The sequence below is a fragment of the Aristolochia californica genome, unplaced genomic scaffold (assembly GCF_029961685.1).
Source record: "Aristolochia californica isolate CCGP_79_NKW_82.1479 unplaced genomic scaffold, dmAriCali1.0.hap1 SCAF_15, whole genome shotgun sequence".
Lineage (NCBI taxonomy): Eukaryota > Viridiplantae > Streptophyta > Magnoliopsida > Piperales > Aristolochiaceae > Aristolochia > Aristolochia californica.
In genome coordinates, this window is record NW_027181826.1 from 20,824,484 (window position 1) to 20,851,517 (window position 27,034).

The following is a 27,034-nucleotide window of genomic DNA, read 5'->3' on the forward strand; positions in this document are numbered from 1 at the left end:
AACGAGCGCAATGGCGACTATTCTATCGGCAATTCAAATACTTGGTTAGCGACTACTATCATCAAGACTAGAGAATCCATCCTTCGGAACCAAGTATGCTTTTTATTTTTATTTTGTATTATACCATATTAAATAATAAAAATGGTATATTAACAAAATTTAATTAAAAATTAAATTATAAAAAAATTCAAATAAAACATTAAAATATAAACTAACGAATGACCAACACCCTTTGCTTGTAGTTGATGAAAAAATTTAAAAAAAACTTTGGGCTCGAAAAAAACTCTTCGGAGGATATAAATTCTTCATCTTCCGTTCTCCCCCTCACTTGGATGTTCTTCGTTTGTTGATCACATAAAAATATTTTTACCACATCTCGTGAAATTCTTTGTTGCAGGCTCCGTCGAAGATGGTGTTTCTGAATTGTAATACGACTTTGCCTCCTCAAGTCTCAAGCAGTCGTGATATTCTTTGAATGAAGCTCCCTGGAATTGAATCCGTGCATCTTCGCTACCAACAATGGACATATCAAAGAAAGAAACGAAGGTTTCCCTCCAAGCAAAGAAAGAAGCGAGTGGAGGGACGATTTTTGTTCACTTTGTAGAAACAAGTATTCTCCAGCAGCATGAATCTTCTGAACTTTCCTCTAAAAACCTGCTTCGATTTTACGATGCTCAACATGTTCGTGCGTTAGACAGTGGATTGTTTAGACCTTTCCGACGAGCGCTGCTGCTTTATCGATCTGTTTATACAAATATGAAATTCTCCACTTTGCACTCCAAAAAAACAAAAAAAAAACGAAAGAATCATCGCAAGGCAGAATCAATCTCATTGACATTAGATATTCTACGGAGAGCCACAAAGAGCTGGGATCGGAGATCGGTAGTTTAGGTTCGACAGAATAATAGTTGATAGAGATAAAGATAAACATATTGATAAACATAAAAATAATGATAAAGATAAAGATAAAGATAACTAGTGATTGAATTAGAGATAAATTCAAATTGTAGAGTCTTAATCACCTATAATCTCTCCGTGTAATTCTATAAATAGTTTACACCTTATCAATAATAATGACGACAATATTATTCTTCATTCCTATATTCAATATGGTATCAGAGTTTTCGATCGATTAATTAGAACTAATATGTCGTCGTTGGAAATCTTTATCGGAAGTAGTTTTTGTAGCTACAGCCAACTGCCGCCGCCCATATAGGGTATTTTCTCTTACCCTTTCTCCGTGCAATCTTGTCGGAGGTATATTGAAAAAAAAAAAAATCCTTAGCCTTCACAGTAGAGCCCGACACAACGCCAAACCCCCCTCCCCCTGCCACTTCCTTCGCTCTATCGCCTATCACCATCGAGCCGCACCTCCATCGTCACCGTCACCGTTGCCCTGCTGTCTGCTGCTCGTTGCCAACAACTTCCGCACAAAGAAGAGCTCATCTCTCCCGCCGCTGTCACCTGACGCCCCGTTGCCACCACCGTTCGCTCAGCCGAAAAACCACGCTCACCGGTGCCGCAACACAAAACCCCTCACGCTTCCTTCGGTCTCCTCTCTTCTCGGTTCAGTCTTGCCGGTGCCATCACTGCCGTTCCGTCTCGCCGTCGCCATCGCTGGCAACGAGTACTTCCCAGGAGGTCACCCATCCTAGAATTACTCTCACCCAGGCTCACTTAACTACGAAGTTCTGAGTCAGGTTCCTAACCAATACAACCCGAAAAGACTAGCCGTTTAAGGTGCGGAAAGCCAAGTACCTAACTCAGACCACAAACTCTAACAAGAGTGGACGGAACCACTCTGACACCCACCCCGCCCATTTTGGAGCCGCTTCTCACGGGATAGGAACGCGAGGTCACCCATCCTAGAATTACTCTCACCCAAGCTCGCTTAACTACAAAGTTCTGAGTCAGATACCTAACCAATACAACCCGAAAAGACTAGCCATTTACGGTGCAGAAAGCCAAGTACCTAACTCAGACCACAAACTCTAACAAGAGTGAACGGAACCACTCTGACACTTTCTTCTCTCGTCGTTGATTTACCGCCGAAATCGGTCGACCCCGCTGTCGCCTATCTCTCGCCGTCGTAGCCATTCGTCCCTCCGGCCACAACGCCGACCGCCCCCAGCCAGTCGGCGCCGCACAGAACCCACCACTCTTCTTTCTCTCTTCTCTCGTCGTCGATTTACCGCCAAAATCAGTTGACATCACTGCCGTCGTTCGCCCCTCCGGCCACAGCATCGACCACCCCCAGCCAAACGACCTAAGTTCAAACGCGCTAACCCGCACACGTACGAGTGCAGCGTGCGAACTCGCACGTGCGGTATTTTTTTTTACTTAAAAAAAAAACCTCTTCATCATATCCGGATGATGTGATTCCACCCGCTCTTGCCGCCTCTAGTGCCACTGTTCTTCCACTGTCCGCACCAACCGCCTCTAGTGTCACTGCTCTGCCACCTGACGATGAAATTCCGTCCGCCCCAGCTGCCTCCAGTGCCGCTGCTCTGACACCTGACGATGAAATTCCGTCCACACCAGCCGCCTCTAGTGCAACTACTCTCCACCAAACGATGTGATTCCGTTCGCCCCAACCGCCTCCAGTGCCACTGCTCTTCCTCCGGACGATGCGATTTCGTCTGCCCTAACTGCTTTCAGTACCGCAACTCTACTCAGCTGCTACCAGTGTCGCTGTTCTCTCCAAATCACTTCTAAGAACATGCTTCCTCTTTTTGAAGATCAAGATTGAACTCTCCTCTCTCCTCTCGGAGCTCCATCTTGCAAGGGCATGATAGAGACAGAGATAAACATAATGATAGACATAAATAATGATAGAGATAAAGATAAGTAGTGATTGAATTAGAGATAGATTCAAAATGTAGAGTCCTAATCACCTATAATCTCTCTATGTAATATTATTCTTCATTCCTATATTGAATAATAGTCAATAAATTCTCCGACAAATTTCTCTGTTGTCTTCGTCTGATGTTGTTGCTATTGATAATGGTGGTCGTCGAAAAACTAGGGCATGTTAAAAAACGGGGGCACCTCAGAAATCCAATATCAATAACTAAAAATTCTACAATTTAAAAAGATAAGAATTAATGAAACATGGTAAACTAGTCATTATATTGTTTTGATTATGAATACCTTATTTCGTATGTCTCTTTATCCAATTATTCCTACTTGATTTTATGTACTCATTTATCGACCGGTGCTCTAATATATTATCAAATTATTAAATAAAATTACAAATCCTTAAAAAGTCATTAAAATCATATAACATCTAAAACATAAGTACACTTAAGCAAAAAACTATTGAATTGTATAGGTAATTAGGTATGAAATCACCCCTACCTATTTTTGCTTTATTAATAAAGAATTGACAGTTAATCCAATAAATTACCTGAATACTGAATTGGTAACAATTTTTATTTGATTTTCATTCTATTTAGTAAATGATAAATGAAAAATTCAGATAAATGGGTAAAATTGACACCTTCGATCTGTATTGTCGAGTCTTGAAATCTAATATTTTTTAATTATTCGACTTGGTCTGGAGTCAAATAAATGGGTCAAATTTGAGTGAGGTTACTAGGCTATGTTGAATTTTTGTGATCCTCAAAGAAAATATGTTCTTTGTTACAAGAGTAGTGGGTTCACAAATCAAATGAACTCTTATTTTAAGAAAAAAAATTGGTGCCTTGAACACAATCTCTTGCATATTTTCAAGAGAAAGTTTTAGAAATTGATTAATCTTTTATTAGATTCTTGTCATTCTTCATTATTCAACTTTATACATTTAGAAACACTTACGACAAGCTCATATTTTTAGTGGAAATGAAGGATTGATTAGGTAATTAGCAGACCATATGAAATCACCAAACTTTAGAAATTAGAAGAACTATTGAATCTCAAAATTTCATGACTTCAAATGTAAAAGAGAGAGAAGAAAACAAAATCAGTAGAAATCATAACATAAGCTTTAGAAACTAATAATATCCCCCTAATGAATCTCAAACATCAATAGATAGACATTGTGCAATTATGGGACTACTACAAACATATCACAATGACTTCAACCATGTCTTAATCTTTACTATGTTTTCATTTTTGCTTCACTTTAAAGTATTGATAATTAAAAAAATTGTTTTCTGCTCAAACTAGATGAAGTGTACTCCGGCTTACCTGATCGAGTTCGTTCATGTCTGTTGAATTAGTGAGCAAAGACACAGAAGAGGGCGAACCCAAACGATGAATTCATAAAACTCTAAGGATAAAATATATGTTGGGAGTACTCGTTTCATGTAGCTGCTTCAATATAGCTTGAAAAAAAATCTGATAACTCGGAATAGTAATCGAGCAAAAGGATGAAAATATCATGCGTGATTCACAAAAAAAAGTGGACTGAAATTGTTCTTTTTACACATATATAATCCCACTTACAAAGGAAGTAAATTTGGGAGTTTTCGTTTTCGTTTTGTTTTGTTGAGGCAAGATCATAAAAGCTCTAAATATTTCTTTAGTTGCATCTTCCGTTCATAAGAGACCTACCTGAATGGCCTTGCTAAAGAAACCCTGACTCAGATACAAGTTTCTAGTGTCTGCTTCTACGCAAGTGCAGCTCATCTCTTAAGAGAACAAACCTTCCCTACATGGAAGGATTAGGAGAGCATTAGCAAATTCCAGTTGAGAGATCACAAGTTAGGATTAAACGTAAGAAAGCAGAGTACGATTGGAAGTCGCTGAAGAAGGAAAGCAATTCACATTGATGCCAGACGAGCTCAGACCAATTTGCTCAAATGGAAGAACTCCGATCACACAACAATGTGAGGTAGTTTAGTGCAACCAAGTTTCTTCCACGGAATCTGTTCAATCATCATGTTGAGAGTTTCGTTTGATGCCGAACATGAGTGACCAGGATCCATTCTAAGTAGTTGATAGAACGGAGAAGTTCATCTTCAATTAAAGGAGAAGTAACATTTCTTACTCATGAAGTTGTATTTTCTAATCTTATAAAGGAGTTAGATTATCTCCCTATAGAGGAAAAATCTTTTTAACTTGGTCTTGCAGAGTTTTTTGTTGGAATGACTTGTCTTTAATATGCATGTTGCGCATTCGCTAATAGATTGGTCTTTTGGCGTAATGGTTATTAACATTTTTCTCCTGAAAATAGAGAAAAAACAGACGTTCTTTGACAACCAATAACGAGAAGATAGAAAAGATTGTTGGCCTCACAAAACAAGGACGGTGTGGGTGAATGAAGGTGTAGTGATCTCTTTCCTCCTTTTTATTTTCTATTTTCTTAGTTGATATTTTTCTAGGATTGCACATAAAAGACAAGATATCTACTACTCCAGGTTTGATCTTCCTATTTCTTGTTTTTATTATGTTATTTTTTAATTATTAATAGAAAATCATATGAAATAGATCATTCATTGGTATTAGAACTACACAAGGAAAGATTATGAGCCTGTATTTATGGATTTCTTATTCTTTGTGCCAAAAAAAAATACATTCATATTATTCTAAGCTACTTTTATTGTTATAAGTTTTCGACAAAATCATATTGGTATAGGATTGCGTTAGAAATAATAGTTATGTTTTTTAGAGATTTTTTTGTCAAAATTGTATGTAAATTCCAAAATAAAGTGTTTATCGATAAAATTTTCTCTCTGGAATGATTTATTTGAGTGAAATAAAGCTAGGCTAATATTTTTAAATTTTTTTTAAATGATTATTATAAAAATATGATTTTACCCTGTAAGTCAATTAGTGCAGAATTGTCGAATTTAGGATAGATCATAGTTTTATAGCAAGATTGAGCTTCCTAAAAAGTATGTTTTTGGTTGTTTAAACCCAACAAAAGTTACTTATTTATCCAAAAAACAAAGTATATTCACTATATTGTACTAGATCATATAACAATTCCCTTTCTCTTAAAATATAGAAGAAAGGAGTTGGTGCACTGATATTCGCCATAACAAATGAGAAGCTATATGAAAGTGTTTTTGCTTATTGTTGCTTGTTGAAATTAGGCCAAAACAACCTTAAAAGTTATTTGAGTAAAATCGATATACTCAATGTGAACATCTTCCTAACTATTAACTTTCATCAATGTAGATCTAGAAATCCTATTTGAGACACAGATAACATATTTGAACATAATGTCATGTTTGTAATTGTTGAGTTGTAAGCTTAAGTCCTCCTATCCATGATGAACTTCAAGTTGGAAATAACTATAGTAGCTTATGTATCATTCAACATGTCCAATATTGTATTCACTATGCAAGCATATCAATCTATTTTAACAAGTCCTACACGTATTTCCTTTAGGACAAACCAAGATCTTATGTATAGAAGACAACCTAGTTCTTCCTTGTTTGCACTAATCAATATAATGTCATAAACATATCAAATACTTCACATCTTGTGAACCCAAAGCCAATAATAATAATTTTACTAGATTTATCAACCCATGCATAATAATTTTACTAGATTTATCAACAAATGCATGTAGAGATTGCTTTAGCTGTCCCTCTTCCTACCTATGAAGAGAGAGGCTTATTAACAAAGAGAAGGTTTCTTCGTAATCAATGCCAAATGATTGAGGGTAGACTTTTCTCTTGTGTTTTTTTCTAGAAATTAAGTATAGTACAATTTTTATCTTTAATAATAGTGGCAAAAAAAATCTTTAGGTATTATTGTAAATTTTACTTTATTTCCTCGATGGCATTATTGAAAATTTTAGTCTCGTAAAGTTGACGCTGGCACGCCGAACCGCTTCGGAACGAACCTCGTTAATCATGAATTAAAGCGGGAGTAATAATGAACCCAACAACCCGCTGTCGGACTCTTCCTCTGCTCGGACCTCCGCTCCAATCCCTTCCATCGTACTGTCGCCGATCACTGGACCCGCTCTGCCCTGACACACAAGGCGGCGCCGTACTCTTCTGCCTCTGCCGACCAAGCTCCGCCGCGTTGTCAAATCCACACGTGCCGAGGGGACTATGCTACGAGGCTATATAATATATTTACGTTTTTACCCCTACGTGGTACGCGTGAGCTGTTTCCGCATTTGCGTGTTGGTAACGGCTCCTGCTCCCCTCTGGAAGCACAGGCCGCGCTGCCAGGAGATGTTTTATGGTGACGCGTACAATGACTAAACTGTCCTTCACATGGGAGGGTATTTTCGTCTTTTATGCGTCTGGGATCTTGATCTGGTTTCGATATCTGAGGCGGGCCCCATCTCGATTCTGGAACGGAATGATTTCTGCAGATACGCGTGGAGGAAGAGGAACCGATCTAAGTCACGAAATTGACATAATTTTTGTGAAGATATCTTCCTGTCTGCGAGACATGGTTTGATGAGGCTCACATGATTGACGGCTCGGATGAGACGATCTGGACAGAATAAAAAATTTGGATCGTCGTCTTTGGTGGCAATATCGTGGTTATTTGATGAGATGTGTCGAATGTGGAGGGAAGACGAATCGTTCGTACTGAGGTAGTGGCAAATCAGTAAAAGTTAGGGGAAAAAGAGAATCGGCTGGGGCAGGATATCAGAGATCTCGTACTTCCTCTTCCTCTTCTCCCCCCGTGCTTCCGGTTTTAACCGCGGTAATTTTAAAGTTGATTTTTTTATTTAATTCTAAAAAAAATCATAAATAAAATTTAAACTTTTATTTTAGAGCATTTCATTTGTTGCTTTATTTTATTTTAAAATTCAAAAAATAGTTTTTTTAAAATTATTTATTGAATAGTTACTGTTTTACTGCAGTCATTTTTTTAACATCTGGGTTTGTTTAAATATTTTTTAACCCATGTCCATATCCATGGTTAAAATTTAAACCGCTTTGCTCTTCCTATATAACGGCCCTTCCTCGCCAAACTCCCTATGTCTCGCACCTTCTCTTCACCTCTCCTCTCCTAGCCAACCATGTCCTCTGCAGTTGATTCCACCCTCTTCTACTTCCTACTTCCCAAGTTTGCTTCTTCCTCCGTACTGCAGATTGAGTTTCTTGCAGTTGCCACTCTTCTTGTTGCCGTCTGTGCCTTATGGGTTTTCCCAGGCGGCCTCGCATGGGCTCTATTGAAGTCGCGTGCTCCTGCTGCTATTCCTGGTCCTTCGGGTCACCCCTTGTTGGGACTCCTCTTTGCTTTCACGGGGTCTACTGCTCACAGGGCACTGGCCAAGTTGAGCAGAGCTGCTGATGCTACTCGTCTCATGGCTTTCTCTGTGGGGTTCACTCGCTTTGTGATCTCTTCTCATCCCGAGACTGCAAAAGAGATACTTAACAGCTCTGCTTTTGCTGATCGCCCTGTTAAGGAGTCGGCTTATGAGTTGCTTTTCCACCGGGCAATGGGTTTCGCTCCTTTCGGTGATTACTGGCGTAACTTGAGGAGAATTTCGGCTACTAATTTGTTCTGTCCCAAGCGCATCGCTTCATTTGGGGCGTTTAGGCAGGAAATTGGGTCCCTTATGGTGGATCAGTTTGGAGAAATGATGAACGGCAAGGGTGAAGTGGAGGTGAAGAAGGTGTTACACTTTGGGTCGTTAAACAATGTGATGATGAGTGTCTTTGGCACGAGTTACGATTTTGAGACTGATTCGGACGGGTTAAAGCTCGAGGGACTGGTGAAAGAGGGTTATGAACTGCTTGGCATGTTCAACTGGAGCGATCATTTCCCAGTGTTAGGGTGGTTGGACTTGCAGGGTGTAAGGAAGCGCTGCAGAGCTCTGGTTTCCAGGGTTAACGTGTTTGTGGGGGAGATCATAAGCGAGCATCGACAGAGAAGGATACTTGGGGTGAGCGATGACGATAAAGAGGGCGACTTCGTTGATGTTCTTCTTGATTTGGAGAAGGAAGAACGAGTCAGTGACAGTGACATGATTGCCGTTCTTTGGGTAAGTGCAACTGCTTCTTATTTGTCGCTTGGATCTCTAATTATCTTTATCTATTTTTGTTTTTCTGTTAGTGGCTCTTGCATTATTTTAATCCTTCTTCTCCAATCGTCTTTTATCCACCTCAGGTTAATCCGTATTTGTTCAACCATCATGTATCCTCACTTGAGAGAGTAGTCATCTAGCGTTCCTTCGTTATTCGATTTTTTTTTATCATTTACCTCTTTTACATGTGGTAGGTCGGTTGAGGCGATAATCCTGTTTGTCTTAAACGTTTAATCTTGATGGAAAAATTTGTACACCTCGGATATGTGGCTCTTTCCTAAATTTCAGAGCAGCACCTTTTGATAGTGCGCCATATATTCTATCACCAATAAATTATTCATGTTTTTTTTTTCAACGTAATCTATTTGCCGATGTTGATGTATCTAGTGTTTGTTCTTACAACAACCAACTGCTTGGGTTTGCAGGAAATGATCTTTCGAGGAACTGATACTGTTGCGATTCTCTTGGAGTGGATTATTGCCAGAATGGCCCTTCACCCAGACATCCAATCTAATGTCCAAGCTGAAATTGATACTGTTGTTGGTGGGTCGAGGCCAGTATCTGATTCTGATATCAGCAAGCTTCCATACCTTCAAGCTGTGGTCAAGGAAGCACTTCGTGTGCACCCTCCTGGCCCTCTCCTCTCGTGGGCTCGCCTTTCAATCCACGATGTTCATGTTGGTGAATACTTCGTGCCTGCTGGAACCACTGCAATGGTTAACATGTGGGCAATTACCCATGATGAGAAGATCTGGCCGGAGCCGAACAAGTTCAAGCCTGAGCGTTTCCTCCAGGAAGATGTACCCATTATGGGTTCTGATCTCAGGCTAGCTCCCTTTGGTTCCGGCCGGAGAGTATGCCCTGGTAAAGCCATGGGGTTGGCCACCGTTCATCTCTGGTTGGCTCAGTTGCTTCAGAAGTACAAATGGCTCCCTTCGTGTGATGGTGTTGACCTGACTGAGTGCCTCAAGATGTCTATGGAGATGAAAATCCCTTTGGTGTGCAAGATTGAGCCAAGAATCTGAACTATCAGCTGAGTCTGTTTTGCTTGTTAATTCAAGTTGAAGTCTTTTCGGAATATAGTGGGTCTCTGGACAGGAATGGGGACGCGTCTCGTCTCCATGATTTTGCAGCCTGAGAGGCTAGTCAAGATGGCTTTGTTGTATGTCTGTTACTTTGGTTTTGCAGTCTGTTTTAGGTCTTGTAGCTTTTACTCGTCAGTGAAAACAGTTGGTCTTTAGTTCAATGTAAGGTATTATTACATGGAATCTCTACAGAGATGCTGTAATCAGCTTTTGGCTTTTTAAAATATGAATGAAGAAGTTGGAACTTTCGTCTGAATTTCTTGGTAAAGTCCTCGTTGCTTTCCATGCTAACTGGGTTTTATCACTTCAGTAGAAGATCACGGATAATGGTTTCATTTATTATTACTCTTGATGGTTGGGTGAGGTATGGGAGGGAAGTTCAGTCTTAATTGCCCCTTTTATTTTATTACTTTATTATTGTTATTATCTTTGATTACTTGAACCCGAGAATAGCGAGCCACTTTCGTTTCAGAAAGCTCCCCCCCTTGTTCTTATTGCTTATTGGAAGTGGCTTTTTCTCCGAGTGGTGGAAACTTTGAAGCTTCTTCTCAGCTACAAGGCAAGCTCGTGGAAGCAGATTCAAGTGTCCAGCTAAATGATCCCATCTCCCCTAATTTGGAATCTCTTCAAGAAGCATGCTCAATGGCTATTTTTCTTTGGGTTTTATCCTGTGTTCTAGTTTATTTGTCAATCGAGCGAACTCTCCTCTTCTGCACTTTACAGTATACAAGATTGGAGAATAAGAACCCTCATCAACTATGCATTTTTAAATTGCTTTCTGTTGGGATCCAAATCTCTTATAGAATATTTGGACCTTTAGAAAGCTTCTCTCCTTTTATCCTACCCCTAAAGAGGGGAGGGTGAACATGAAGATGATCATTGAATATCCTATCTATCTGATGTTCTGCAACTTGCTCGTCTTTTTGGTTCTCTTTCTTCCTTTTGCCGACTCTCAGCACAGTTCAGATACATTCCTTGCATCGCATGTATGTGGAGAGATCATGGGTGTGAGGAAACTAAAGCAAGAAATATCTGGAAGCATCTCTCATTGTTCCTTGACCCATTATATGCATGCATTGGAAAGCTAGAGGGAATGTGTCGCCTCTGGGCATCATATGATATACATTGAGAAAAAGTAGCTTTGAAATGATATTCTTTTGACCAGCAAATTGGGTTTCACTTTGAAACTCTCTCCAGCCTTTTATGTTTTCACCTTCAGTGAAATGGGTCCCATTGGCTTCATACATGTGAGTTGTTTTATCATGATAAGGTCCTCTCAGAACCCATTATATTGGGATTCATTAGCCCATAATGCACCTCTTTGTGGGTGTCATCTGTCTGTAATCTTTAGTATCTACTTATTCTGCTCTTATTAAGCTTGAGAAATTAGTGGGAGGTTGAGAGCTTCTATTCTTTCTGCCCTGAGAAATGGTGATAGAATAGTGGGTGAAAACGAAACCTTATAATGCAGTCATTGTTAACCACTTTTAAAGAAGAGAATCCCCCCCAGCATTCTTCTATTCTTTCGCATCCTTTACAGCCTTAAGGTGTGAGGTTGGGTGGTCTTGAAAGCTTTAGTGGCCATTAAAGCTCCCCTTGTGTGATTCTTGAGCTCATTTTTCTATTGTTTCCTTCAAAGTTCCATACCTAATCTTGCACAATGGAAAGAAGAAGTTTGTGGATAATTTCGAACGATATTCTATTAGTGTTCCTAAATGCCGATTAGTGCTTTTAACTGCCGACATGAAAGCTTCTGAGTGTGGTTTGCATGAAATGTCCGAGTACCTTAAACAATGCTTTAGCTTCTTCACTTTTCCATCCATGAACCCAGTCTGCTCCCATCTTTAGAATGATGGTTTGAAGAACTGAATACAAGGTCTCATTTTTTTTTGACTTTCCGGTCATGATTCGCCGATGTTAGGTCTCTAAATCTAAGATGTATATCTCCTGTAATCGCCCAATGTAAAATTTGTGCAAGGAACCAGGTGGTTATGTGTGAATTGAGGCGAGTTTTCGGAATGGCCTGTTGAAGCTGTTTTTTCAAATTTATTCATAGAAATGATCCTTTTCCAAATCCAGTTTGAATTTGAATTCAGAAGCAGACATGCCCATTTGTCAATGATGTTGAATTGCAATAGTAGCTATCTTGGAGCATTTAGACTTGTTTAGATTCAGAAGCTGTTTAATGTCTGCTATAAATATATTTGAACCATGAATGTGGTTGGCCATTAGAGCTGAAGAGCCCAGCAAGCACAGATAATCCAAAATAGGTAATAACCTGTTTGGGTTGGCTTCTTCCATATTGGAGAGAGAAAGTCTTGCAACTGAGAAATTGTCTCAGCTCGAGCGCTTTTGGCAGTCTATGAAAGGGAGGGTGTGATATTTTTCTTAGTGGGGTTGGTTGTTTTAAGAGTTCAGACTTGAGAAATCTTCATTTTTTCAGTCAACTTCGTAATTGAAACAAACGGAAACGTGGACGTGAAGCTACTCTCTCTGGCTGATTCAACCCGATTAACCAGACAACCTATCGCATGGGGAGAATTTCTTGACTAGTGACAGTGGAAGAGGGTAGGGGTGGGGTGGGGTGAGATCTCTCTCTTTCTCAGTTGAGCGTCAGAGAGTAAACATAGGCTCCAATCTAATGGTGGCATCGAACCAAGCTTGAACCCACATATGTTTGAGTTTGGCTTGACCTAAATACTTTGAACTTGATCGAGCTCAGCCTCGAACCTAAAATTAGAATCGAATTCGAACCAAATTTTTTTAACCAAATTTGAATTTGAGCTTGAACTAGGTTATCTCCTACTTATATTTAAAACTATAAAAAAATTTACAAAAAAGAGAGAATATTGTGATGAATTTAGTACTATTGAACTACGAGCTATAACAAAGAGTCTAAAACTTTACAATAGAGCATACTAATGTATAATAACCAGCTTAATATGTCTAAAAGAAAGAGAAAACATTTCCATCAATTGTGTTTATTTCATTGGCAAACAACAACATTAGATGTTGAGAGACCCAAAAGGGCAAAACGACCGTCTTAGAGGTTTGAGGTAAATCAAAGCAACTATCAACCAATTAAAGAGGGAATAGACGAGAGCAATTAGAGTATAAGGTATTTCGTAAAAAAATCTATACTTACGAGTCGGCTCACTAGATAACAAGCCGAACTTGAAAAATCTCGAGTTTGGCTTATTATACTTAACGAGCCTTATTTCAAGTTTGAACTCGAACTGAGCTCAAGTAAAAATTGAACTGAGTTGAGTTTTTTTTTAGCTGAGGTCGAACGATTTGCAAGCCGATTGAGCTTGGTGCCACCCCTAGGATCCACCCACTCCCTCGTACGTAGGTTCCCTTGATATAAAAGTTTATTTTTTATTTTTATATTTTAGAATGGCATTAGGATATGTGATCTAGTTAATTGGTGGCCAAAGCGGTTCACTTAGGTTCAATTGGACCCGATCACTTGACCAAGTTGGTTTGTTTAACACCGGTTCATAATTTTTAGCTTTTTCATTTATAAAGGAATTCTTTTGCCACCATAGAAAAATAAAATGATAAAAAATTATTTCTTATTTGACCAATTTTCTCACTGAAAACGTTCCCAATAGGCAAAAATTCGAAAATGACCAATTCTATATTGTTTGTGCCTTCTCAACTTCATTTTTTTCATCATTTCGTGTTGGAGTAATAAGAAACTAATTTCCAATTTTCTTTAGTTTCTTTTTGGGATAAAAGGGTTTGAGGCAAAAATGCTTTCATCCTTTAAGACTTTGTTCCCCCTCACTTGTCATGGCCTAAGCATTTCATTATTGGGTTTTGCATGGGAGTCCAGGACCTTTAAAAACTGGCTTGAGACGTAGGTATGTGCCGGTATCATTTGAACTTGCAAGATGAAAGAGTAGAATAGTCATCTTCTTTTTTATTTTTTGCTTCTCTTCTTCAGTTTTCTCCCTACTCGGATATTTTTTTTATTCTCTATTGTTAAAACTTAGGATTACATGATGTATAATCATGGTAGAAGAGGATTAAGGGGTGAGAAGAAGAAGAATAATTGTGGAGAAAAGGTTTTATGAGGAGAAAATGATGAATAAAAAATTTGGATAAAAGAGGAGGAAGAATAGGGTTATGGATTTCATCCAAACCCTCCCCCTTAAGCTCTATTTATAAACGATAAAAGTATTAATATTATAATTATACCCTTCACCCTAGTAAGAGTGAAAAAGAGACAAAAAACATAAATTAATTATATCAATGACACTCTAATTACATCATATTTTCCAACACTTTCCCTCAAGTTAGGAAGTAATGGCAGTGATCCCAACTTAAAACAAATAACATAAATATAATAATAATAATTTCCTCCATCACTGTGTACCAAGGGTAAGTACGAAACCAAACACATACTCTCAAATGGTAGAAATAAGTGATAAAACATAAATCAAAACCAACCTCAAATATTTCAAACAAATATGGTGATAATAATCACAAAAGTGGGTATTGTTTGTCGTTCACAAGACGACGATAAAAAACCCAAGGGTACCGATAAAAAGTCTCAATGGACTTCAAACACTCATATATATAAAAAAGGATCAACCATAGCAACGCACCAAAAAGGGTTGACCAAAGGGGGTAAATTAAAGTCAAATAAATTATGGTAGGAGAAAGAATGTGACATAATATAAGGGTAATGGGGAATTAATAGAAAGATAGATGGAGAAATTAGGGCCATCATGTGTTTTATTTTTTGAAGTAATTCAAATTCTTCAATTATATGAACCAATGCCGACAACAGTCGACAAATAATGAACCCAGAGCAAGCAACCGATGAGTTATTCTTCAATAATAATGTCTCAATCAAAGAGAGACAATAACAACTATAATAATGAGCTAATGCTCAAATAAATATAATAACGGATAACTGGTAAATAGTAAAAGTTCTTAAAAGTAATAAGGACACATAAGATAATCTGTAACAAGTCCCTCCTTGAGTAAATAAGATGTATACCAAATAATAAGTTGGAATCGAGTAATAAGTTGCCAATAAGTTGAACTGAATGTTGTTAATCTTCTAAAAAAGAATAACTGAATTGGATGTTGTTGGTTTAGAGAGCAGCTGCAAAGTCTTCTAAAAAACAGAGAAGAGACACGTTTTGGATCTTATCCTAGATTAGAATTTCTTTACATAGATACTTTTGTAATTTGAAACATTAAATCAAATAAATATTTTTTTTGGGAAGTTGCCATAATTCAAAATATGAACACTTCTTCTCTTTGACAAATAAATCAAGGAAAGTTTATGAAAATAAGATAATCTTTGAAAGATTCTTTCTAGATATTGTTAGTTAGCAACCATAAAACTTCCAAGGGTAGATCATGAGATACTTTCCTGAAGGAAATTTTTTCTACTTAAGTTCGGATCTTCAAATACAACAGAATACCAATACGACCTTTGATTCTTCTAATGTGAAAATTCTCTTAAATATAGATCAAATTAACATAAAATTTTCTCCTTCTGAAACTAAAATTAAATACCTTTCTTTCAAGTAACAATTCATTTATTAAAATATACTTATTTTGAGATAAATAATTTGATAGATTTCGGACTTTGTAATCTGGTTGAATTGAGAACTCTTTTTTCTTTGGCCAACATTACCATTGACTCTTCCGAGATCAATATCTCCATCTAAAAAACTCAGATTAAGAATTGGTTGAATAGGTTAGAAAATAGATTTGCAGATATTTCTTTTGATATATAATTTTTTGTATAAAGTCTTGTTCTTAATGGCATAAAAATGGCTTGAAAATTGAAGCTTTACACTGCTTTAAACGATTAGTATTGTTCTTCGCTTTAGTTTTTTTTTTATATTCCTTCCAATTTTTGTCCAAGAAGAACTCCCTTCCTTCCTTCTGGATCTCACTCTCAGCCCCAATGACAGAAATTAGTCTTTTTAGGGTCCGTTTTGTATTTCTGTGGCTTTGTTCACTTTTTGGCTGATGGATATGCTGCTGGACTTATCTTGACCAAAAAAATTCTCCCCATACTGAGGTGCTTGTTTCTTCCACTTTACCTCTCAGTATACATAGCCTTAATGCTTGATCAATATATGGTTCAGATGAATCATATATTTAAGCCTAGAATCGGAACAGATTTGAGTTGGATCCTTCTCTCTCTTGTTTCTATCAAAATAGATATTCAATTGCTTGAGTTTGAATTTGAAAAACAAGTTGGAACATGTTAAATCTGCAAAACTCCACCACCGGCATCTCTCTTCTTCTCGGATTTCATCTCTCAAATTCGCAATCTAGCCTCCTCCCTCTCAACGCAACGTAGCTTTGTCCTCGCCTCCACTTCCTTGCCTCCAAGTCTCGGGTCAGTAAACCTTCTAAAGTCATCGTGGTAGAACCCACGAAGTCACACTCAGAGAGAAAAGAATTGTAGAGACAGAATATCGAAATAGAAGCAGCTGTGAAAAGATGCCGAGGTATAATTAAGAGAGTTGAAATATCGAAATACAGACCTGGAGAGAGAAGAAGAACTGTTTTAAAAGGCAGAGGTTGTACAGGGATTAAATGGTGGTGGCAGTAAAACACTTCTATTGTCATCCATCAAATATGAAACCAATTATTTGGAATGATGAGATGGCCTACTTCATCTCTCCCTCACATTAACTTTGCTACCCAGAGGAAGTGGTTCTTACCAATGTAGAGGGAACAGTGATCTTCTTCCCTTATCTTTCATGTGGATTCTATAATCTTCATGGCCTTGTGGTCTTCTTAATGGAAGTTGCTATCTAGAAATCATTATTAGGTAGTTTCCCTTAGATGTAGGAATAACGAAGCTATTTCACCTCCAACTTCTCCTCTTTTGATCGAAAATAGGGTTTGAGAAGTGCAATGTGAATTTTTTCATGGTGAAGAGAAAAAAGGATATAGTCCAGAAAAGAGGTATGTGCTCCATCAATTGCACTTTGGATAGATAGATGTTTTTTTTTCCTGAAAATTCCTAGAATTTGTCTGCCATGGTTGGAGGTATGTATTTTGGCTGCAGCTTTCAGTCTTTTTATGAATTTCGTAATGCATCTAGAAATTTTGCTTACAAAAATTTCAGTTAGAGCTACTCCCCCTTTTCCATTTACTACTAGAGGAACTATATTGAATCTACTCTAGTAGAGGAACTAAGGTGGAAAATTTTGGTAGCTTCTCCTGTGCTTCACTAGTTAGGGCTAACATAAAACCTATGAATTTAAAATCAACTCGGTATAAATTTGATGAGTTATTTTTTGAAATTATGCTTACTTTAAGATGATCATATTTCATTCTAAGGTTCCAATTGTGCTTGAATGCGAAACTCGAAAGAGTTTTCGAAACCGCATGCTTATAATGGTTGAATATGCTTGAGTGCTACTATCATATGAACTTTTGACTTTGAACCCAATTGTGACATCCACCATCAAAAGTTATACTCATGACAATGATCTCCCCAACAAGGTAGTGGGTCTAGACATATATTCATTTTACATGATATATAGGCTAAGAAAGTATTCACTTCATATGATGAGGAAACTACCTTGACTACCTTAGAAAAGATGGCTTCTTCTCTCCACTACCATAAAGGATAATAACCCTAGTGGGTAACTGCAAGAAGGGTAGAGGCCATGGCCATGGAATTGAAGAGGAAGAAGAAGAACCTCTGCATTGTTTTGGCGATACTAGCTCTACTCTTTGCCACACTCTCAAGAGCTGTTGGTGAAAGAAGAGAGAGGAACGCTATATGCAATGGTTCCATTGCTGATTGCTCTGCTGAAGCAGAGTTTTTTATGGATTCCCAGATCACTAGAAGATATCTGCAGAGCGTGTCTAAGCATATAAGCTACGATGCCATGATAAAGAATGCTCCTCAACGTGGTGCAGCCAGGGTCAAGTCCTGATATGTAATTTCTTCTTGTCCCTCTGTCTTCTTCCCCAACAGGTATCTTTCTTCATTTACCTTCTCCCTCTTCCTTTTGGCACTTCTTCAATGCGATTATCGAAAATAAGGTGAAGTTTACCCAATTTGAGTGAACTTTCTCAACCCATTCGTCTCCTCGCTGTGAATTTTCGTGGAGAATTAGTGGCTTGGGTGCTTAACGAATTAACGAACATAATCCTTCTCATGAACTCGTTAAGAAGAATAGGGATCTTCGTTTACTGAACGCACAAAATCGTTTGGATCGTGATGCGTATGATCTGTTTGGATTTGAGTCGCAAAAGCTAATCGGCAGATAACGAGAACAAACATGTTTCATTATTATAAGTGGAATTACAGGAGAATTCCATTGCTACTTGAACGTCAAAGCCTCATTTTTGGAGCAGTCCTTTAGCCATAAAGTACTCCACAGATTCATCGTAGATCTCTTCAATCTTGAACTTGAAAGTAAATCCTTCTTTAATCAACTTCTCCGCAGATACAGTGTAATGTTTTGAGGAAAAGTCGCCGAAGCTGCTGCCATTTTCACAAGTGTTCGTTAGGAAGGGATGATAGCAATTAAAACGGCAAATCTAAGCTGGGTCTTACTCAGTAGGAACGTTGTACTGTGGATATCTGTTAGAGAGGAACTCGGCAAGCTCCGGGACGCTTGTGTTAACGGCGCAGCAAATGTACCGGCCAGATGCCGATTCCTTCTCGGCCAGGAATATATGAGCTCTACAAACATCTTCGACATGGACGAGAGAGATGGACCCAGAGGCCAGTTGCATGGCTTTGAGGCCGGCGTCGTTCCCTGCACCAACTCACCCACCACAAAACTTACGTTCAATTTAAATCAGAACTGTACTGGTGCATAATAACAACTCCCGATATTTCTCACGGTCTCAGTCTTCTCATCCCACCTGTGAGCAAGGATAAAGCGAGGATGGAGCTGTTGGGAACATGAGGGGTGAGGGAAGGACCACTTATGAGAACGGGGACGACTGAGATAAGATCAATCTGGTTTTCTGTGGCGACTTTCCATGCTTCTTTCTCTGCAAGAGTTTTAGATACAGCGTATCCCTGTTCATGGATTAAACTCAATTGTTACCTGTAGTTGGATGTTATTAATTACATGAATTTCTCATAAATATCAATTCAAATACCCAAGCGGGTGGCTTCTCGGAGAACAAAAATTCGACGTCAGTCCAGCACTCCTCAGTCACGACTCGATCGTCTTCCTGTTCCCGGTGTATAGATACAGCTGCTGCTGAAGATGTCAAGACTATCCGCTTCACCGTCTTCGTCTTCGTACATGATCTTAGAACGTTTAATGTCCCTTGGATTGCTGGCTTGATCATCTCGTTCTTCCCAGAGATTTAAAAAAAAAAAAAAAAAAAGTTAATTCCGCAATCAAGTTAACAGAATAAAAGTTTGATCATCGATATAAACTTGCTTGATCATTCATTTGTTCCCAAGTAAGGAAGTTTAAACTTCACGGATGTGGTTACCTCTGGATCATTTGAATCGAAGAGTACAGGCGTTGCGACATGAAAGACAAGATCGCAACCATTGATGGAATCGTCGAAGCTTCCTTCTGTGGTCAGGTCTGCCCGGAAAAGTTTGAGGCGTTCGGAGCCGGGAAGACTCACGAGATGTGAAATCTTTGCCTGATTCCCTATTAATACATGACTACTTCACTACATTAAGAGTTATATTGTAAACTTCCTAAATTTACAGGAAAATAAATGACTATGAATGATCAACGGAAGGGCTCCAATGCTTTTTCCAGCACAAAATGAAGACGAAGATAAAATAAAATAAATGAATGGACAATTTACTGGCGGGCTACCTCAACAGACAACTATCTGATCGATCGTGGTGTTTTAAAAAAATTTCGCTATTCGCTCATCTCTGCAAAACCTTATATCTTTATTGAATGAGAGGACTTCCTCAAGTCGACACAAATTGCATCACAATCAACATTAGGGTAGCAGTTGAGAAACAAACCAGGGTCCCTCACGGTGGCGTTGACGATGTACCCTTTGTCAAGCAACTGCTTGACCAGCAGTGACGCTAGGTATCCAGAGGCGCCGGTAACGCAAGCAGTCTTCTCTCTCGTCACTTCAGTAGTCATTCTGAAGAGTGATCAGTTTTTTATCTTCCGTGATTTTTCACTCGATTTTCCGGTCTTTAAATAGCAGAGAGGAAGAGGAAGGTAAACATGTGATTCAGATGCAGCGGTTAATCCACATCGGCCAGTCTACCTTGAATCTACTGATTGCAGAAATTAAAGGTGAGTCCAGATGAAATAATTGAGCAGGAAATCCACTACAAATCCTAAGATTCGTCGGTAGAAAGCAACTTCCTTTTGTCGACAAATGAACAGTTGGAATCTTTTTGGGTTTCTAACCCGTTGTGCTCACTGCTCAGTCTCCTTAAAATTAAGATCTGGCAGGCCATTGAATGGCTGGTAGAGAACAGAGAGAAGAAAGACTTCAAATAGAAGACTACTTCTGCACAGAAATAACCTTCCCTGGGTTTCTCATCCTTCCAGCTGCTCTGAGGTTGCCAAGCCGAGTGAATAAAGCATTTGCAGAGAAATAATCGGTAAGGCGATGGGACTCATTTCGAAGAAGATACTCCTTGCGTTGGTAGCATTTCTGGCACTGCTACTCCCTGCACTCTGTAAAGCTGCTTATTCCGAGGAAAGAGAAAGCAACCTTCGCTGCAACGGGTCCATGGGAGAGTGCTACATGGAGGAAGATTTTTTCATACATTTTGAGACAAGCGGAAGGATTCTGGAAGAAGGGAAGCTCATCAGTCATGACGCCCAGTACGCAGAACTACCAGCCGGGAGGTTGCAGGCTCAAATAGGTAAACCCAACGTAAATAGCTCCATTATTTTCATTGACACGGAGAGAAGCATTCCCTGTAATGGGTGGATCGCAGAATGCTCTGGAGAAGAAGTCACTCTGGATTCTGAAATCAATTCAAGAATCCTAGCTGAGACAATCAAATATATCGCTATCGCGGCAGGGGATGGTCCAGGAATGACCATCCAGAGTTCTCAACTTGGAGGGAGTTATAATAAGCCTTGCTATAAGCAAAACTTCTGCAGGGGTGACATCTACAAACAACGTGAGTTTTCACATACATAATTCTTCTTTGATTTTGATACAGTTCCATGGATATCCTTCTTCGGTCTGTTTATCAAAACAATTCCTTCTCTAAGGTTTGATTTTTCGTCTTACTTGCTCTTCTACTTGACCTATGCTTTGGTTCTCTGTAATTTTATTTCTCTTCTAACAATTTGTTCCCGGATTAAAAAAGAAAACCAGAAGAAATCTCTCTTTTGACAGTAGAAACTCAAAATTGCTTTCTGTTCTTCATTGTTTTCTCTCTTTTGTGTTTTTTGTTGTCACCAAGTATATCTAGAAATGAAATCATCTTGTTCCCTTCATTTTTCATTACTACCCAGACTTTCTAGAGTACTGAAAATCCGGTTTTCTCCTCGAAACTGATATTTTCTTCTTCTTTGTTTTCCACAGCACAATAGTTGGTCTTTCTCTGGACAAAAAGCAATAAAAAGGAAGAGGAAGAAGTGAAGGCCACCAGTGCCAATGTTGGGGCTTTGTTCACCAGTAGACCGTAAAAGTAATAACTATAAATGAGGGATGGATCTATTGCAAAAGCTTGGTTCTGTTATAAATAGAAGTATCCTGCTACTTTGGTGACCTCTACGGCATTATTGTCCAAGTCTTTCATGTAAAAATGTTGTTATTGATAATAAATAATCATAATCCCTTCAGTTATCGGATAAGATCTCATTGGATTTATCCCATGTTGTATTTATCTTATCTTCTATATTCTGAATTATATAAATACTACCTTTACTCAATTGTAAAAGTGTGGTCCAGTTCAATATCTAACAGTTGTAGCGTATGGATTTGTTGTTAGTAATAATATTATCATCTACATAAACAAGGACTAAAGTAAATAACTAACCTTGTCGAACCTTGTCGATATCCAAATTGGTGAAGGACATCTTGGAACTTTTCATACTATGGTCAAGAAAGTTGTTTAAGACCATAAATGGGCTTCTTAAGATGATGAGCATATCAAGAGTGTTCATTTTCTTCAAATCCTACAATCTGCTTCCCATAAATAAAATCCCATAACCTGCTTCCCATCCACTGTGAGACTCTTTTACCATGAGAGTCACATAAGATGTTTCCATCTTTATCTCTTTGATAGTCCCTTTCAAGGTGGGGTTTCTAATTTCAACTTGCAAAAAAATAAAAAAAATAAAATATGGTTCTCTTTGTAACCTGGAAATCTCTTTTTCAGTTCCAAGTTTGTGGTTCTTCTTCCTCTCTTAAGAAAGACCGTCGGTCCTGCATATTATTCTTTCAAATGTTCTTCCTACTTTTTACTCTCCCCTGTTCTTTTTCATTCTATAATTTGGAAGTACAAAACTAATTCAAGCATAGAGACCAAGATTTGAATCAGCTGGTATAGAAAACTCTTCATACTCCAATCTGAAAAATCTCAATAGACTCACAAGATGAATAAACGAATCAGTAGAAACTTAGATAAAAAATACTTCTGGCCTTAAACTCGCATGCAAGTTTCCAGGCTCCTGTCAGAAGCTAATATGAACCACCTCCTCTGAAGGATTGATACGATACACGCTAAGCTTTTTTCTTAAGATTTCGGTGGAAATGCAGGAGCTTTTTCTGTCAATGAAGAACCCACTCCAAGCATGAGAGAATATACAGGGCTAAATTCCTCCCCACTGGCCCCAACCTTTGAAGCGTAGTCATCAAGAGTCGCTTTGATTCCCTTCCAAACCTGATCCTCTGCTTGAGAGTCTAACCAAATTGAGTACTTTACCGGAGTCAGGTTATTCCGTTGCAACGGTGACTGCAGCTCCTCAGGTGCTCGCGAGTAAAGATGATGAAGTATAACACTCAATGGTAAATCTTGGAGAAGTGGTGAGCCTACTAACTGAGATGTTTCCAAGAAAATAACGGGTCTCAATGCACGGAGAGCACGATAAGGTGCACCTAATTGCTCCACTGGAAACAAGTTCTGGCTGACAGCCAGCTCTAACTCGGCCATATCTCTTGCCATTCTCAGCTTGCCAGACTCCGAGAGAGGTCTCACAAGAGCAGCATGCCTAATGAAGAAAGTCAAGACCCTGGAAGCCATTCTCCTTACAAGCCCAATACATATAGTATCAGTACTTGTGTTGCTGGTGTTTGTGAGGGAGGAAGGCAATAGTCTAGACAGGAATTCAGTTCTGAAGTGAAGCATAGCCTTCTGCAAATCTTCCATGTAAGTTGATGCACTGTTGTCCATAGCTGCATCGAAGCCTTGGACACCAAAATTCTGGTCGTGGATTTGTAGGATGCAAGTTTCAAGACGGTCAAGCATGGCTTGAAAGAGGGGTGTGATTGAATCATAAGCAACTCCATATAACCTACCCAAAGAAGGAGAGAGAACATCCGACGCAACGGCAGGTAGACCAGACATGGTGGATGAAATGCGTGTGTGGATTTCCTGAAGGTACTGACAGAGGGTGATGTTTTTAGTTTGAGATGGAGTTGCAGGACCAGTAACTTGACGAGCTTCAGGGCCAGTTGAAATCTGTTAACGTTGGAACCACAACAGAAGAATCAGAAGCCTGTTTAAAATCTTGCGACCACATGCAGACTTAATATTTAATAACCAAAATTTATGAAGAAATCCACACAGTGTAGATACCATCAATCGAAGTTATGAATCTGTAAATATCAATCTTACCTGGAATTCAGCTCTTTCAGCCAGCAGGTTTAAAATTTTGCTGATTTCACGTAAAACAAGAAGAGTCAAGTGTGCATTCAGCTTAACGGCTTCAATTTCTTCCTGTATTCGCACTATAACTCTAGAGATTTGCTCTTTTGAAGGAATGCTCCCCCGACTGGAAACTGGAAATACATTATTAACCAATTCGGATAGGTGACCCCAACAATGTGACAGGAAGGCAATCTGGAAAATATTAAGAGCAGAAAGCATTTGATCTTTGCCTTCAGAACTGATAGCTGGAGGAACCCCTTTAACATCAGTATCACACGAAATTCTTTCAAGGAGATTCTCTATTGTGGAAAAGAGCTTTGGATAACCCAGAGTAAATATTTCTTTCACAAAACTTGATGCAGTGAAAGCAGACTTCAGTTGACTTGCAAAAGACTTGACCAGTGCCTCCCAAACTCGATCCGTTAGTGTTGAATCACCTTCCTGCATAAGAACTCACATTTAGCTGCTAACCAAAACTAAGAACAAACATATTCTTGGAAAGAGGCCATGCAGAGTTGCACAGGTAAGAAATAAAGAAAAAACAGGGACAGATAAAAGTACACATAAAAAATGCAGTGCATACCACCACATGATCAAATGGAAAATGCAGTGCAGATAGAAACGTAAAAAAACGTAGAAAAAATCATATTTCAGACGGTCTTCTTGCTAGTGGCACTAACTTGTTGCTTTAGATAATAACCAATCACAAATGGATTTTGCCCATCTCTCAACTGACTTTAAAACAGTGGCAAGGCAGCAGAGGATCTGAATCAGAAATGGGCATCAAAATTTGAAACTTACAGGTAATGGCATATGGAGAACTTTACTTGTTCAAGAGAGAAATAGAAGAATTTAATGCACGGGAGTCAAAAGGAAAACCCGAGCATTTTTCTTCAGCTTATCTGTTCTACTTAACAACAGCGTTGGTTGATGATAAAAAAGTCCTAAATACATCAGTTCAATAAATCGATCCTGATTTTTTTTTTTTTTACTGTTTTTTCTGTTCGGCATCAAATCCAAAATACATATTTTAGCATCCACTCATACTTCATTGGCTTGTGCATCTAACTCACTGAAAGTGGAGGATGTATTATAAATTCACGAGGATACATGTTATGTTGTTTCTCCCATCCTCTTTTTAATGCCTCTGACAATATCATAGATGCATTTGTACCAAGATTTGTATGATATTTATCTAATCTTTTTTATTGCAGCAAGGTGGAAGTCCAAGGGGATTTAAAGAAGGCGGTGGATTGCAAAATTAGTAGATGTTCAGTACTGTGGAAAATACGACTGTTGCTCCAGGACTGAAGAAATTTTTTGGGCAAAAAAAAAAAGTTTAAAGTCAGTCATATTTAAGGGAGGTTAATAAGATAGTTTCATAGCCATTACTCCTTTGTGCAGGAGGATTCCAGTCTTCTCTATGGACATCAAGACTACGATTTTTCCATGAGGTTTCAGCATTCAAAATTAAGGAAAGACATCATACTTCAAAAGCTAACTAGTTATCACCATCTTTTAACAATGTATCAATTTTAATTCCCACCCAAAACATCACACTCAAGTATCAATTACAGTGTCATAATAAAAAGTTATTCGATGACCTATTCAAACCATGAATTTGAATTAACTATGATTTGTATCGAACTGATCTATCTTCTCCAGATGATGAAAAGATCAGGATATTTTTAAGCCTTTATGACACCATATTTTTCCAGTAACTTACGCTAAGTAAATTAGACTGCCGCAGTTACTGAGACAAAGTCAGGGACCCAACAGATGTTACGGCATTTAAAGAAACAAAATTTAGAGAATTAACAAATGACAAAGGCATCAATACTGCTAACCTGTAAGACCACATCAAGGAACAAAACGTGGGTGAACGGATCACGCTTCTTTGCAAGTACCCTCTGCAAATGCCACACTGCAACTACAACTGAATGTAACTGATCCATACAGATCCTCATCCTCTGCCACAGGCCTTCCTTCGCCTTTGCACCTCCTCCAATCTGTGGAGTTCCGCTCCTATGGATACCCCCAGGTCCACCAAACCCACCTGATGATGCTGAAATCGCCTTCATATCCAATGCTGCAGCAATACTCCTCATTCCATGACTCTTATACTTGGTAACCAATCCCTCCACAGTGTCCTTAAGTTCCCCCAAATTGTAAAACACCTGCAAACCGCTGCCAACCTCTGCCTGGTTCAAGCCCTCCATCCCTCTGTCCAGAACCCTCATTCCCTCAGATCTCAATTGCGTCCCAATCTCGGTCAACCACGCCATCTCCTCATCAACAACTGAGATTCCCGATAATACATTCTCTTCACATAGCATTTGAATTTCGTGATGCAATTGCGCAGCCTTGGCAATATCCAACTTATCTGGGTCGGAGGCGGAGCTAGATACAAGATCCTTGAGTTTTTTGGACTGGCGGAGGAGGCGAACGGTGGCCTGAAGGAGCTGGGAGGTGGCATGGAGGTTGGAGAGCTGTACGGTCTGGAGGCGGATGTGGCGGTGAGGCTCGGCAATTTCAATGCGTACGCGGCGAACAGACGACTGGAGCGTGGAGATCCCAGATCGGACAACAGTGAGGGCGGAGTCGGCGTCCTTGAGGGAGGATAGTTGAGAAAGGAGGTCATTATGTCGAGAGAGGACCTCGGAGCGGATTTGTGCCTCTAGGAGACGTATTGCCTCTTGGAGACGCTCGGCGCTGGCGGCGGCGGAGCCGGATGTGAGAGCCTGGGAGGAGAATTTTGTGGAGGAGAAATCTGGGGAGAGGAAAGCTGAGAAGACCGGATCGGAAGCGAATGAATCGAGGGGGGAAGCAGATGAATGATGGGCAGAAGCGGTAACAGTGGATTTTTCTTTGAAGGTTGAGAGTCGTTGGAGAGGGGACGGAGGCACGGAGGAGCGGTGCAGGCTTGGCGAAGCCGCCGCCATGAGCCCGAAGTGAAGTGATGGTATATCAGCTTCCTCTGCGAAACTCCATTTGCCACCCCGAAGTCGGTTAGTGCTTTTTCTTTCAGAGATGACTGGATCTAATACGTCTATACGAGTTTTGCCACTCTTTTAAATTTATTTTACATAAGTGCCACTAACTATAAAATAGAACCTAAGTGCTCTCGCTATTCATCCGCTCTCCCGGCCTATTATCTCCTTCCTCCCCACCGTTCCAGAACCCTCCGGACGATGCTGTCTCTTCCTT

At 39.2% G+C, this 27,034-nt stretch overlaps 3 protein-coding genes and 1 long non-coding RNA gene across 5 annotated transcripts; 2 read left to right on the plus strand and 2 right to left on the minus strand.

The window, feature by feature from the left end:
* The first annotated feature begins 7,919 nt into the window (after positions 1-7,919).
* LOC137951954 (cytochrome P450 78A5-like) lies at positions 7,920-10,256 on the plus strand. The gene is made up of 2 exons (XM_068798957.1): positions 7,920-8,908; positions 9,376-10,256. Exons 1-2 carry the CDS (start codon positions 7,940-7,942, stop codon positions 9,973-9,975), a joined length of 1,569 nt encoding a protein of 522 aa, XP_068655058.1. The 5' UTR covers positions 7,920-7,939; the 3' UTR covers positions 9,976-10,256.
* An 8,045-nt stretch (positions 10,257-18,301) lies between these two features.
* Positions 18,302-20,139, minus strand: LOC137951454 (anthocyanidin reductase ((2S)-flavan-3-ol-forming)-like). Of its 2 annotated transcripts, none has more exons than XM_068798117.1 (6): positions 19,997-20,139; positions 19,498-19,664; positions 19,153-19,353; positions 18,910-19,069; positions 18,596-18,800; positions 18,302-18,520 (listed from the first exon to the last, which is right to left on the minus strand). In XM_068798117.1, the coding sequence occupies exons 1-6, from the start codon at positions 20,121-20,123 to the stop codon at positions 18,379-18,381; spliced, it is 1,002 nt and encodes a 333-aa protein (XP_068654218.1). In that variant the 5' UTR covers positions 20,124-20,139; the 3' UTR covers positions 18,302-18,378. The 2 variants fall into 2 exon arrangements, with proteins under 2 accessions (XP_068654218.1, XP_068654217.1); XM_068798116.1 differs by having other exon boundaries at positions 18,302-18,523.
* Positions 20,140-20,450: 311 nt separating this feature from the next.
* On the plus strand, positions 20,451-21,809 carry LOC137952098 (uncharacterized). The gene is made up of 2 exons (XR_011112185.1): positions 20,451-21,127; positions 21,538-21,809. It is a non-coding gene; the product is annotated as an uncharacterized lncRNA (long non-coding RNA).
* A 316-nt stretch (positions 21,810-22,125) lies between these two features.
* On the minus strand, positions 22,126-26,813 carry LOC137952000 (conserved oligomeric Golgi complex subunit 5-like). The gene is made up of 3 exons (XM_068799042.1): positions 25,675-26,813; positions 23,795-24,268; positions 22,126-23,638 (listed from the first exon to the last, which is right to left on the minus strand). The coding sequence occupies exons 1-3, from the start codon at positions 26,767-26,769 to the stop codon at positions 22,694-22,696; spliced, it is 2,514 nt and encodes an 837-aa protein (XP_068655143.1). The 5' UTR covers positions 26,770-26,813; the 3' UTR covers positions 22,126-22,693.
* Between the last annotated feature and the right edge of the window lie 221 nt (positions 26,814-27,034).

Coding starts and splice junctions, on each gene's coding strand:
- LOC137951954 (XM_068798957.1), top strand. CDS start 7,940: ATGTCCTCTGCAGTTGATTCCACCCTCTTCTACTTCCTACTTCCCAAG. Junction 8,909..9,375: donor ACATGATTGCCGTTCTTTGG/GTAAGTGCAACT, acceptor TTGGGTTTGCAG/GAAATGATCTTTCGAGGAAC.
- LOC137951454 (XM_068798116.1), bottom strand. CDS start 20,123: ATGACTACTGAAGTGACGAGAGAGAAGACTGCTTGCGTTACCGGCGCC. Junction 19,665..19,996: donor CGCCACCGTGAGGGACCCTG/GTTTGTTTCTCA, acceptor ATGTATTAATAG/GGAATCAGGCAAAGATTTCA. Junction 18,524..18,595: donor CAGTACAACGTTCCTACTGA/GTAAGACCCAGC, acceptor TGAAAATGGCAG/CAGCTTCGGCGACTTTTCCT.
- LOC137952000 (XM_068799042.1), bottom strand. CDS start 26,769: ATGGCGGCGGCTTCGCCAAGCCTGCACCGCTCCTCCGTGCCTCCGTCC. Junction 24,269..25,674: donor TCCTTGATGTGGTCTTACAG/GTTAGCAGTATT, acceptor GTTCTTATGCAG/GAAGGTGATTCAACACTAAC. Junction 23,639..23,794: donor CTGAAAGAGCTGAATTCCAG/GTAAGATTGATA, acceptor CAACGTTAACAG/ATTTCAACTGGCCCTGAAGC.